General features: G+C 37.0%; 1 protein-coding gene across 1 annotated transcript in view; it reads left to right on the forward strand.

The window, feature by feature from the left end:
* Nucleotides 1-711: 711 nt before the first annotated feature.
* Nucleotides 712-12,590, forward strand: part of LOC119575499 (copper-transporting ATPase 1-like) — a 14,400-nt gene continuing 2,521 nt past the window's right edge. The window contains 25 exon segments of the mRNA XM_037923155.1: nucleotides 712-837; nucleotides 839-852; nucleotides 1,048-1,198; nucleotides 1,578-1,820; nucleotides 2,262-2,412; nucleotides 2,708-2,869; nucleotides 3,539-3,699; nucleotides 4,076-4,237; nucleotides 4,372-4,486; nucleotides 4,710-4,843; nucleotides 4,967-5,200; nucleotides 5,597-5,737; nucleotides 6,077-6,274; nucleotides 6,439-6,615; nucleotides 7,328-7,519; nucleotides 7,673-7,832; nucleotides 8,128-8,314; nucleotides 8,578-8,758; nucleotides 9,399-9,519; nucleotides 9,836-10,023; nucleotides 10,447-10,605; nucleotides 10,931-11,080; nucleotides 11,640-11,710; nucleotides 12,057-12,084; nucleotides 12,086-12,210. Of these exon segments, the coding sequence (XP_037779083.1) occupies nucleotides 712-837; nucleotides 839-852; nucleotides 1,048-1,198; nucleotides 1,578-1,820; nucleotides 2,262-2,412; nucleotides 2,708-2,869; nucleotides 3,539-3,699; nucleotides 4,076-4,237; nucleotides 4,372-4,486; nucleotides 4,710-4,843; nucleotides 4,967-5,200; nucleotides 5,597-5,737; nucleotides 6,077-6,274; nucleotides 6,439-6,615; nucleotides 7,328-7,519; nucleotides 7,673-7,832; nucleotides 8,128-8,314; nucleotides 8,578-8,758; nucleotides 9,399-9,519; nucleotides 9,836-10,023; nucleotides 10,447-10,605; nucleotides 10,931-11,080; nucleotides 11,640-11,710; nucleotides 12,057-12,084; nucleotides 12,086-12,210 (3,731 nt within the window).

Here is a 12,590-nt window from a genome sequence, read left to right on the forward strand (position 1 = left end):
TTTTTTCTCTTTCTCTCTGTGTCTTTCTTTCTTTGTCTTTATCGCTTTTTCTCTTTCTTTCTCTTTTTGTTTCTCTTCTTATTTATCTTTCTTTCCGTGTCACAATCTATCATTTTCTCTCTCTCTCTCTCTCTTTCTCTCCCCCTGCCCCCCTCTCTCTCTCTCTCTCTCTCTCTCTCTCTCTCTCTCTCTCTCTCTCTCTCTCTCTCTCTCCTCCAAGCCCTCCCTCCTCCCCCTCCTCCCTCCCTCCCTCCAAGCCTATGGTGCATGGACAGGCATGATGAAGAAATTCATTCATATTGCAAATAAGCATTGAAAGAAGGATCTCTCTCTTATTCTCTCTCTTATTCTCTCTCTTATTCTCTCTTATTCTCTCTCTTATTCTCTCTCTCTCTCTCTCTCTCTCTCTCTCTCTCTCTCTCTCTCTCTCTCTCTCTCTCTCTCTCTCTCTCTCTCTCCCTCTCCCTCTCCTGCCTTATCTCCTGCTTCCTCTCCTTCTCCCTCTTCTTATTCCCTTTTTCCCCTCCTTTTCCATTCTCCTGTAGCAGTATTTGACGTTTTTATGAAAATCTAACATTTACAGATCTTGTGATATGACAAGACTTTGCAATTGCCTCATTAATATTATAACCCATATGATCATATCTCATATTGTTTGAAAAAATGATCGCTTCCTGTGCATAAAGCTGTCTTTGTCTCTTGTGGGTAGGTATGACATGCAATTCGTGTGTTAAAAATATTGAGGGTCATATAGGTAAGCTGGAAGGGGTGAAGTCCATTAAGGTTTCCCTGGAGGATGAGCGGGCCACACTCATTATCGACCCTTCTTGCGTCACGGCCCTCCCATGTCAGGTAAGTCACTAGTCGGCATGTCTTATGAATAGAGAAGTTATCATTCTCTCTTGGCGGAAGGTTACAGATGTACATTTTTTTTTTTTTTCTTTTTCTTTTGATAAGTAATAGCTTTGCAGCAATATTGACCCTAGTTACATATTTAGAATCTTGAGATGTGATTAAGAAAACATATTTTTGTTTTTGTTGTTCCAGAGCAACGATAGACGACATGGGATTTGAGGCTGAGCTCATAGCAGATGATAAAGCAATGGTAACCATAGGGATTGAGGGAATGACGTGCATGTCCTGTGTCAAAAATATACAAGGGACAATTGGAGAGAAAGCGGGAGTTATTTCAATAAAAGTAAGTCGTCTCAGCTGCCATGGGAAAATTATACAATGTTTTTTCATCATGTAATTCATGAATGATTTCATACTGCTTTACCTCTTTATCTAGCTAATGTTTCCTTTTCTTTAGTCCTAACAAGATCTTCATAATCTGATGTGTGTCATCCTTTTAGATTCAATTTTATTTGCTAGAAATACTTAATGTTGCTAATAACTACAGGTACTTCATTAGTAAAAAAATACACTCCAGCCAAATTTGATTTGAATACATAATTTTCAGGTTACTTCATAGCCCCCTGTTGATATTCCAAGTCAGGACAGATATCAACAGAAAAAATATAATTTAAGTTGCTTTCCTGAGTCTTGTACACTAAAGTGATACCTTATTATTTCAGGTCAGTTTAGAAGAGAAGAACGGAACGATCATTTATAATCCATCCCAGACAAATCCCGAATTGTTACGGACGCAAATAGAAGACATGGGATTTGAGGCTGTGTTACCGTCACCCTGCGATCCAGCTGGGATTTCACTGAGCCAACAGACCTGTGTCATATCTATCCTGGGCATGACGTGCAACTCCTGTGTGCGCAACATAGAAGGCACTATAGGCGGCAAGAATGGAGTAGCCTCTATATCGGTAAGGGTAGAAAGTGTAAATGTTGTTAATGCTATTTATTTTTAGAAATAATTTCTTAATCTATATCCTGCATGGTGATATACTCATCCATGTGAAGAATTTTGAGTTTTTTAGAATTTTGAAAGTTAATGAAGTCACGACAAATGTATAAAAGGTATGAATGAGCATGAATATCTTCACAATACAACAGATGTGTTTAACCAATTTCGATTGTGTCTTCATCAGAAATACATGAAATACATGTATTTCTGACAAAGATACAATCAAAACCAGTCAAATACATCTCTTGTGTTGTGAAGATATTCATTCTCATTCATACCTTTTATACATTAATGAAGTGTATTAAAGTTATGCAGATGTGATATTTTACAAGCAAATCATTCACATATGGCTGTAAGTCTATCAATTTAGGGTGTCTTTACATATTTTAATTTCCTTTAGGTGAGTCTAGAGAAGGAGGAAGGAGCAGTGAAGTTTGACCCATTGGTCTTGAGTCCAGAGTTAATTGCGGAGATGATAGATGACATGGGATTTGAAGCAAAGGTCAAATCGTCTCAGAATGGAAGCATTTCGTCAATATCTAATGGTAAAGGTAAGATGCAAACTTATTACTTATAGGGTTTCTTCTGTTTTATTTATTTATTTTTTTCTTCTAAGAAAGTTGTGATGCCTGGTTGTTATATGCTCTTGATAAAATATATAATTTTTATTTATTTATTTTTTTTTTTTTATTTATTTATTTCCTTTTTTAGAATAAGCAAGAAATATGTAATTTTATTGGCTTCACAGATGGCTATCCTGATTGAAGTGTTTTATATTGAAGAAACTGAAGTGAGATTTCACAGATGATTGTTTTGATGAAAGAGGAAATTTGATTTTTTTTCCAGTTCCTAAGGCCAGCCACGAGAAAAGCATAACAAGTTCGTATAAGGAAAATGCAGCCTTCGAAGGTGATGAATCTGAATTTGAAAAATGCTTTGTTCGGATTGAAGGCATGACTTGTGCCTCGTGCGTGGCGGCGATCGAGAAGCATGTCAACAGACTGAAAGGTGAATACTTTGGCAGGTCATTTTATTTATAAGCATATTGAGAAGTCATTGAAGTATAGATATGAGAAATGCATGTCATAGTATATGAAAATATGCATATATGTTGATTATATATATTATATTATATATATATAGTATATATATATATATAAACATATACATATACATATACATATACATATACATATACATATACATATACATAAATATACATACATATACATACATATACATACATATACATACATATACATACATATACATACACATACACGTACACATACTCATACTCATACTCATACATATACATATACACATACACATACACATACACATACACCACACACACACACACACACACACACACACACACACACACACACACACACACACACACACACACACACACACACACACACACACATATGTACATACATATATATTCACATATATATGCATAAACATATAAATATATATATATATATAGACATTATATATATATATATATATATATATATATATATATATATATATATATATATATATATATATATATTTATATATATTTTTCTATCGGATAAAAAAACTCCATCATCATAAACCTAACGGACGAGAGGCTCTCTTTCCAAAAGCGTCTTTTCACTCCAAGAATCTGTTTATAACTGGCAGGTGTCCGTAGCATCCTGGTGGCACTCATGGCAGCAAAGGCCGAAGTAAATTACGACCCAGCTCAAGTGTCGCCAAACGAGATAGCCTCGAGCATCACAGAACTGGGCTTCCCGTCTTCCGTGTTAGACGAGGGAGTCGGCCAAGGAGAAGTAGATCTGGAAGTAAGCACGTGCATTGTGATTTTTGACTCCTTAGGGGCTCTGGAAACAACTTTTGTGCAGCTGCTTGGTATTCTTTTTGTCTCCTAATTTGAAGCTGTTTGTTATTGTCTTGAGTACTGTGTTTGTAGTTTGTCAAATCCTTGGCTGAATTTTTTTTTTTGTAGTTGATCCTAAATCTGTTGTCATCTGTTCTGTCTATACTCCTTAGTGCTTTATAATACTGAGGTTTATGGTTGCTGGACATTTATCATTAGGCTTTTGAATTATTATGAAGTTGACATGGTCAAAAAACATTATAGATTCTGCAGATATTTGTTTTGATAGTCAGTAGCATTTGACAGTGATGGGCAGTTCATCAGTCTAATCAATTTTAAAGATTTCAGGCATGACTTGTTCGTCCTGTGTTTATGCCATTGAGTCCAATGTCATGAAAATGAAAGGCCTCAAGTCGGCAGTGGTGGCTTTGGCAACCGAGAGGGGCAAGTTCGTTTTCGATCCTGCAATCACTGGTCCTCGAGATATTATCGACTGCATTAATGTGAGTAAATATGATAAGTCATAGAAAAAGTATTCATTTTGTTTCTTTATATTGTATATGGATTTTCCTTGCGAACTTCATTATGTACATAATTCTTTTGAGCAAGAATTTCAAGTTTATCTTTTATCTTACAGGGTTTAGGTTTTACAGCTAACTTGTATACAGGTGACATGGGGAGAGGCAGCTACTTAGACCATAGGAAGGAAATCAGAAAATGGAGGAACTCTTTCATAATTTCCCTCCTCTTTGGTAAATAACACTTAGTTTATTGTGTATAAGAGAGAAGAACTTCTTCCTGAGTTGCTATATGAGGAGAATTGTTTATAGAAGTTTTTGATGGTCCTTTGTCTCTAGTTGTGTCATGAATTGAAAAGATTACTACAGATTTATGGTCAAGTTATAAGCTTCATGTTGTAGATATAACTTGAAAAGTGCTTGGCAAGTGCGTCATTGTTGAACATTGTCTTTTTAGGAGTCCCGGCCATGTTGGTGATGGTCTATTTCATGGCCATGATGGAGCACATGTCACACGTCGAGATGTGCTGCGTCATCCCTGGCCTTTCATTAGAGAATCTTCTGCTTTTCCTCCTGGCAACTCCTGTCCAGGTATGATTGCTATTGTGCATTAATCAATATTGTTTGTGATATTTGCTAATGTATATATATTTTTTCTTTATTCCATAAAAATGTTTGTTCCCTCTGTTGGTAATCTGAATTGAACTCGCACAGTTTATTGGCGGTCGTCACTTCTACACGCAAGCATTCAAAGCTCTCCGGCACAGGACAGCGAACATGGACGTCCTCATCATGCTAGCCACAACTATATCTTACTTCTATTCCCTGGGCGTTGTCATTGCTGCCATGGCCCTCCAGCAGACCGCAAGCCCAATGACTTTCTTTGACACCCCGCCCATGTTGTTAGTGTTTGTATCACTAGGGCGCTGGCTAGAACATATTGCAAAGGTGAGATGAGTGATTGCAACTACTTGTCAAGCACTTATTCTCTACATGATCTTATTAGAGGTTCTGGACAAGCATATAATGCAGTCATGAGTATTGCACATTACTTTTATTTCTTATGTAAAATCATTGAATAAATTTAAGGGTCTCGGCAGATAACTTAAAAATGGGATCAGAACAAGGGAAGAAAAAGGGGAGTAATAGAGGTTGCTTTGAAGAATATATATGTATTTTTTTTGAGGCATTTGTATCTTTGTGAATTTGTATAATGAAAAGGTTTCAGTGTTTAGACACTGATCAGAACTCTGAATAAAAAACTGACGCTTCTTCTCTGTTGTTAAATGTTTAATCCAGGTTCATTTCATACAAATAGTATCTTTAATTGCTTTTGCTTTACAGGGCAAAACATCTGAGGCCTTAGCTAAGTTGATGTCACTGCAAGCCACAGAAGCTACATTGGTTGTTCTTGACAAAGACAGTGATACAAGCTCTGAAAAGATCATAGACGTTAACCTTATTCAGAGAGGAGACATACTGAAAGTAAGTATATGCTCAATAAGTATATGGGTTGTATGTTATTTACACTTAAGATTTAACTCTTCATTCACAGAACATTCATAAGGTTGTAATCTTGGATATACATTAGTTCCATTAAGCATACCTACATAGAAGTGCTGGCTGGCAATGCTGGCACCAGTACATCTGTAAAATTGATGAATAGGAATTGAACTTAATGCTACATATCTAGAAACAAAGTATGAAGAATATATAGACTACTCCAGAACTTTAAACATATATAGTTCTCTGGCGGAAATTGCATTTTTTTCTTCTTGTAAAGCTCCATCTTATACACCTATTATACCAAGGCTTTTCTTGTAGGTAAAACCTGGGGAGAAGATACCTGTGGATGGTGTTGTGGTGTCGGGCAACAGCATGGTGGATGAATCTCTCATAACAGGCGAGTCCATGCCGGTGACCAAGAAAGTGGAATCGCAAGTCATTGGAGGATCCATAAACCAGAATGGCTTACTTCTGATGAAGGCCACACATATTGGGAATGATACCACCCTTGCGCAAGTTTGTACTCTCTGCTGTTTGTGTATTATCTTCAGTCAAGGCTATATTGTGTGAGAGGGAGTTGTAAAATCATTGAAAATTTTTCCAGTTTATGGATATTTTCTTTTCTTTGTTCTTATATGTGTGATTTTTTGCAGCTTCACTAAGTATATGGTTTATTACAGATTGTGAAACTAGTAGAGGAAGCACAGACGTCTAAGGCCCCTATTCAGCAGCTCGCAGACAAGATCGCGGGTTATTTTGTTCCTATGGTTGTCACAGTTTCATCACTCACCCTCATATGTTGGATCATTATTGGTTATGTCAACATTGAGCTTGTTGACAAAAGTTACAAGGACAAGGTATGCTTATGATATAAAACTGACCATTCTACTGTCAGTTTGCAATCAATAAGTTTATGGAGGAATTGACTGTTAGAAAGAAATATGTAACTGTAAATGTTGTTGTATTTAGATATTTGATAGAGGGAATTATGTAACTTCAATTTACTAGTTACCCTGGTTAGTTAAAGCTCTACCTAACTGGCAAACACTGATGGGTTTTGTGCTTGAATGTACCAGAAGTTGCCTTTGGTCGGCTTCCCTGCAAGAAATCTCATTTTATCCTTTATCTTATTTTACAATTGTTTCCCGGGGCATGAAAGTTGTGCTCACTTTGGATGCATTTTTAAGACCATTGGACAGGATGATATACTTTCTCTCAAGAATTCAGCTGTTGAACAACATTATTATAGGGTGTTTGGAGAAATACTAATACCTAAGGAAAGATTTAATTCTTTGCTTATTGAAACATTTTTTGAAACATGTCTGCACCTTTTTGTGATATACTGCATTGTCTATGGGTGCTTACAGGATATTTACAGTAAAACAATTCTCAGAGATCATATGCCATTTTGCTACAAAGAGAATGCTACAAGCAAAATCCTGTCCATAAGCAGATATAAAATTTCACACATTTGATATGTAGCATAGAATGAATTTCATGTTTACGTAGTTCTAACCCCATATATAGCTATATCTATTTATAAGTACTTCCTCTTTGTTTCTCCAACAGTTAGGAGATGGATACAGTAAAACTGAAATTGTATTTGAGTTTGCATTCCGATGTGCTATCACTGTCCTGGCCATTGCTTGCCCCTGTTCCCTTGGGCTAGCGACTCCCACTGCTGTTATGGTTGGCACTGGTGTCGGGGCAACCAATGGAATCCTGATAAAGGGAGCAGAACCCTTAGAGAATGCACACAAGGTAATTGAAGAGACTTTGCATTACTTGTTGATACAGTATAATTAAACTGCTTTGAATCATGTACTTCAGATTGTGTGTATGTTATTTGAGCAAAGAGCGGAATTCTTTTTAGGGTACAATGCATAAACCCTTGATGGTTCATTTTCTCCCCAGGTCAAGACTGTTGTTTTTGACAAGACTGGGACTATCACCCACGGCACACCAACACTAGCCAAACTCTGCTTGTATGTTGACGAGACTGTCTGTTCTCTAGCACAGTTCTTGGTGATTGTTGGAGCAGCTGAGTTCAACAGTGAACACCCCATCGCTACTGGTAGGTTCTCTGTTGATGCTATATTTCTATATATCTGTGCCATTACACCCACAGACAAACTCCTTTCCATGTTCAGCGTTGATTTCTTTCACTAAGCTGAACTAGTATTACACTGGGGAAGTATACCACATCAGATGTTAATGATGGGTGTAATGTTTTGATACACTATTAGAAATACCCATAGGGATATGATTTTTCCTTTTCACTCTTTTATCACACTTTAACATACTTCTGGCTTTGGTATCGAGTGACAGAGTGAGACTTCTAATGACAATTTTCACGCTTCCTTTAACAGCAATCTCCAAGTTCTGCCAGCAGTGTTTGGGCAACCTCAATGCACAGTGCAAGGACTTTCGGGCAGTGTCTGGGTTTGGTCTGCAGTGCACAATATCAGGGACACAGCACATCATCCAGGCTGCCATGACTTCAGAGATGCTTCTCAATGTGAAGAACTTGACTGTTAGTTATATTAATGAGTATGGGTGAGTAAACCTCTTTATGTTTGATTTGAGAGCTGAAGCTTTTGAATTTTGGGAAAGCACTCGGAAAAAAAGTTCTGTATGGAACTGCGTGATCAGTTAATGATGTTTTAATTTGATTATATTGATATGAATTTTTGTGTAACTAAGGTTGATTCATCTCCGTGAATCAGATTTGCCAATTAAACATCATATATTCCTTGTATATATGATTTTGATCAGTGAAACCAGAATACATATGAGAACAATACCCTCTTCTCCAACAGACTGACTGAACTGAATGGTCGTATGCCTGAGAGACACGAAGACTTGTTCCTCATTGGTGACGTGCTAGTGGATTGCACCCAGGCCTCGCGCCAGTCCCCAAGCAGTGAGGAGACTCCCCTTATCTCGCCCGGCTCGGTCTCTAGCACCTCTGAAGGCAGGAGCGTTCAGGAGCCATACCAGGTACTGAGGTTGATCGATCTACGGAAGAAGTTTTAAAAAGTTTTTGTCTTTCAGTGGGATCTGGTTTATTGTAAGCCTTTCCAAAGGTCTTCATCTTCTTAATCCTTTTTTCTGCAGGAACTTAGATATGATGAATGTGTTTACAGTTTCTTGGTTTGTCAGAAGATTTTGTCAAAATCCACGACATAAGAAAATGCTCACGTACATGACTTTAATGGCATTAGTTACGTGGGGGCTATAGACCTCTGTGGCTGCCAGATAGAATAAATGAAACCTGATGTGGTTGTTATAGAATTTTGAATATAGGTAGTTTGTTTTATTGTAATTATTACATTTATTGCCAATATTTATTTACTAACCATTATGTAATATGGCAACCATTATGGAAAGGATGTAAATTTTTTAAAGTCAGCATCAGAAAATTGTTATTCCATTGCAAAGATATTTTATCTTTAAAGGATTTGAATGTTATTAATTAAAGTGGGACAAATTACCCTATTTTCCAAAGATGAATCCATCTTTATTCTATAAACTGTAACATGTCAGGGGTCATTAGTATTGGTACTGATGTTCCTATAAAAAATATTGATTGTGCATATTATTTTTACCAAGATTTTTATCGCATGAGAACACGTTTCAGGTACTCATTGGTAACCGAGAATGGATGAAGCAGAATGGAATAGACGTACCAAAGAACGTTGACGACCAAATGACGGAACAAGAACAGCTTGGTCGCACTGCAGTCCTGGCAGCTGTCAATGGTTAGTTTGGAGCTTGTTTGGTATAAAAGTCCTTGAGGAAAATTTAAGCTGAAGCTAGTTATTTTAACTTACTTTTTCTGTGCAATCATAATACATATAGAATTGCATATTATATAGCCTTGAATGTCTTTCTTATCGGTTTGTGTATGTAAATTATGCATGAGTAGAAATACATCGAACACAAAATAACTTTGATCAGCAATGCCTTCTGCTGGCCTTCTTTCTTTTTTCTTTTTTGATATCTTTCTTTTTTCTTTGCTTGCTTTCTTTCTTCATACTACATTAGCTTTAATATTCAGTCTTGTCCTTTTCCCAGGGCAACTCCTTGGCATGTTAGCGGTTGCTGATACCGTCAAGCCAGAGGCATCACTGGCTGTGTACTCTCTGAAGAAGAAGGGGCTGGACGTGGTGCTCCTGACCGGGGACAACCAGAAGACAGCGGCTGCCATCGCCAGACAAGTCGGCATCAACAGAGTTTTTGCTGAGCTGCTACCCACACACAAGGTATTTGAGACGGATTTCTTCTCATTGACTTCTCTTGAGGAATTTGGGAAGACAAAGGTCAGGGTAAAGTTACCCTGGCAGTCCCTCAAATTGTAACCACTCTTTTTACATGCCTTATCAGCCCCTCTTCCATGAGAAAAGACCAACTGAAAGCTCAAAGCTTGAAGCAACAGCCCCAGCAGATCCCACATAATAAAAGTTGGGAAGATTATACACTAGAGCTCTTGATATTAAAACAGCATTTTCCTTTTACCAAATACTCTATTTTTTAGGCTATTTGAAATGTTACTGCAGCATGCACTCTCTCCTCAGTCATACCCCATCCTTCAAGTCTCACCCAACCTAGGCTTTAGTTAAAGAACCATTTATGGAATATAAAAACCATATAAGAAAATGCATTTTGAGAGTCACCTTCTCCCACAGGTCAAGAAAGTGAAGCTGTTGCAAGAAGCGGGCCAGAGAGTAGCCATGGTGGGCGATGGCGTGAATGATTCTCCAGCGCTTGCTCAGGCGGATGTTGGTATAGCCATATCCTCTGGTACTGATGTGGCCGTGGAAGCAGCAGATGTTGTGCTCATTAGGGTAAAGATTATTTTTTAATGCAAGGAAAACTTAGCGTTTAAGTTTGGTTTGATAATTTTGAATGACCAGAATTGATTTGACTTTTAGAAGTTATGAATTTCTTTAAGCTTTGAAAGGTCTTAAGATTTATGCTTTGACTTTCTTGATTCTTTTTCTTTTATTGTAAACACTGCCTTTGAGTGAATACATCTTCAGTAAACTAAAACTTAACTTCACATTGAATAAAATGCTATGTTTTTGTATAAATTGTGGTAGCTGTTTCACACTAGGTTCAGAACTGGTGTAAAAGTGATTTATACCAATCTACGAAAATGTAATGTTTCAGAATGACCTCATAGATGTGGTGGCATGCCTTGATCTGTCAAAGAAGACTGTACGAAGAATCCATCTGAATTTTGTATTTGCATCAATATACAATCTCGTTGGAATACCTGTGGCAGCTGGTGTGTTCAGACCCCTGGGCTTTGTTTTGCAGGTAAGCCTTATTGTCATTTTTCTGAAATTCCTCATGACTATAATAAATAGTAAATCTTTGAAAGTCATGAGATGATGAAAAAGTTCTATGTTATTTTAAACTCTGAAGATGATTCTTTATCATTATACATAAGGAAATGCTCTTTACGGCTTAATAGTACTTTGAAAAATAGACAAAATTATTAGATGAACCTCTGTGCTTTGAAGAAAATAGTGCTTGAAGATTTGTGTAGTACATTGTTTTATATTGCTGTTTTCTTGCTGACACAACAGCTAAGTATTTATAACAATATATAATTATCCAATACTCTCTACATATTTTTTAAGCATATTCACCTCCCATACTTGCCTTCATCTGTTTTATAAGTGGTGTTCATTTCCTATAAAGACTCTTGTGGCTCTGTACTGGGCTAAATAGTCTTCATTGATTTCACATACAGAGTAAGTTAGCTCGTAGTTCAGCCTGTGATGTGTTTCTGTGGAACATTATTTCTGATTCATGATGATGAAAGCTAAGAAACATTTCCAACACTGTGGTTGATGCTTGATATTTTGTACAGCCTTGGATGGGGTCGGCAGCTATGGCAATGAGTTCCGTGTCGGTGGTGGTGTCGTCCCTTCTACTGAAACTGTAAGTGGCGTTCCTGTGTTTGTTAAAAGAGACGTGCTTTTCCACACATGCAGCCTCTTGTGGTGATTCTGAATGAGAATCATATATATATTTTTTCTGTCTTTCTTTTTTTTTCTTCTTCTTTTTCTTATCTCTTTTTTTCTTCTTCTTCTTCTTATCTCTTTTTTCTTCTTCTTCTTTTTTTATCTCTTTTTCTTCTTCTTCTTTTTATCTCTTTTTTCTTCTTCTTCTCTCTTTTTCTCCTTTTTCTTTTCTTGGTGCAAAAGGTTTGGTCTCTCCTTACCAATAGATATATAAACAGGCAGATATCGTTTCTTTTTCTTCAATATCGGTCCTTTCTTCTCAGATATAAGAAACCAACGCGAGAGAAGCTAGGCAACCCTAGACTACCACAAGGCCCAGGAGTCTCGTTTCGGCAACCCCGACGAATTGGACAACATTTCCGTCCACCGAGGCCTTGGGGATGTGCCGGACGTGAGGTCTGCTTCGGCACTCACGAGGTTTGAAGACTTCTCTTTCCTTTTATGTTTCTTGATTACATTGTGAATTGAATAATTGTTATTTGATTTGTTTCCTCAAATTGTGAATTATCTTATTTCTGATTGATATGGTGACATGATATATGATGAATTATGTGAATAATAATTTTTCTTCAGCACCTGATCGTAACTCTTTTTTTTCTTTCATATTTCTTATTCTTGTAAAGTAATATAATGCCTCATATTTCAAGCAAATTGTCTTTACAGCGCCATTGTTTCGAAATATATTTTTTTAAAGTTATGCTTTTCAATGTGCTTATTAGAAGTGATAATATGTCTATCTACCTGTTCATATATGTGATATGTGCACACAAACACGCACGTGCACACTCTCACACTCA

The sequence above is a fragment of the Penaeus monodon genome, chromosome 1 (genome assembly GCF_015228065.2).
Source record: "Penaeus monodon isolate SGIC_2016 chromosome 1, NSTDA_Pmon_1, whole genome shotgun sequence".
In the NCBI taxonomy this organism is placed as follows: domain Eukaryota; kingdom Metazoa; phylum Arthropoda; class Malacostraca; order Decapoda; family Penaeidae; genus Penaeus; species Penaeus monodon.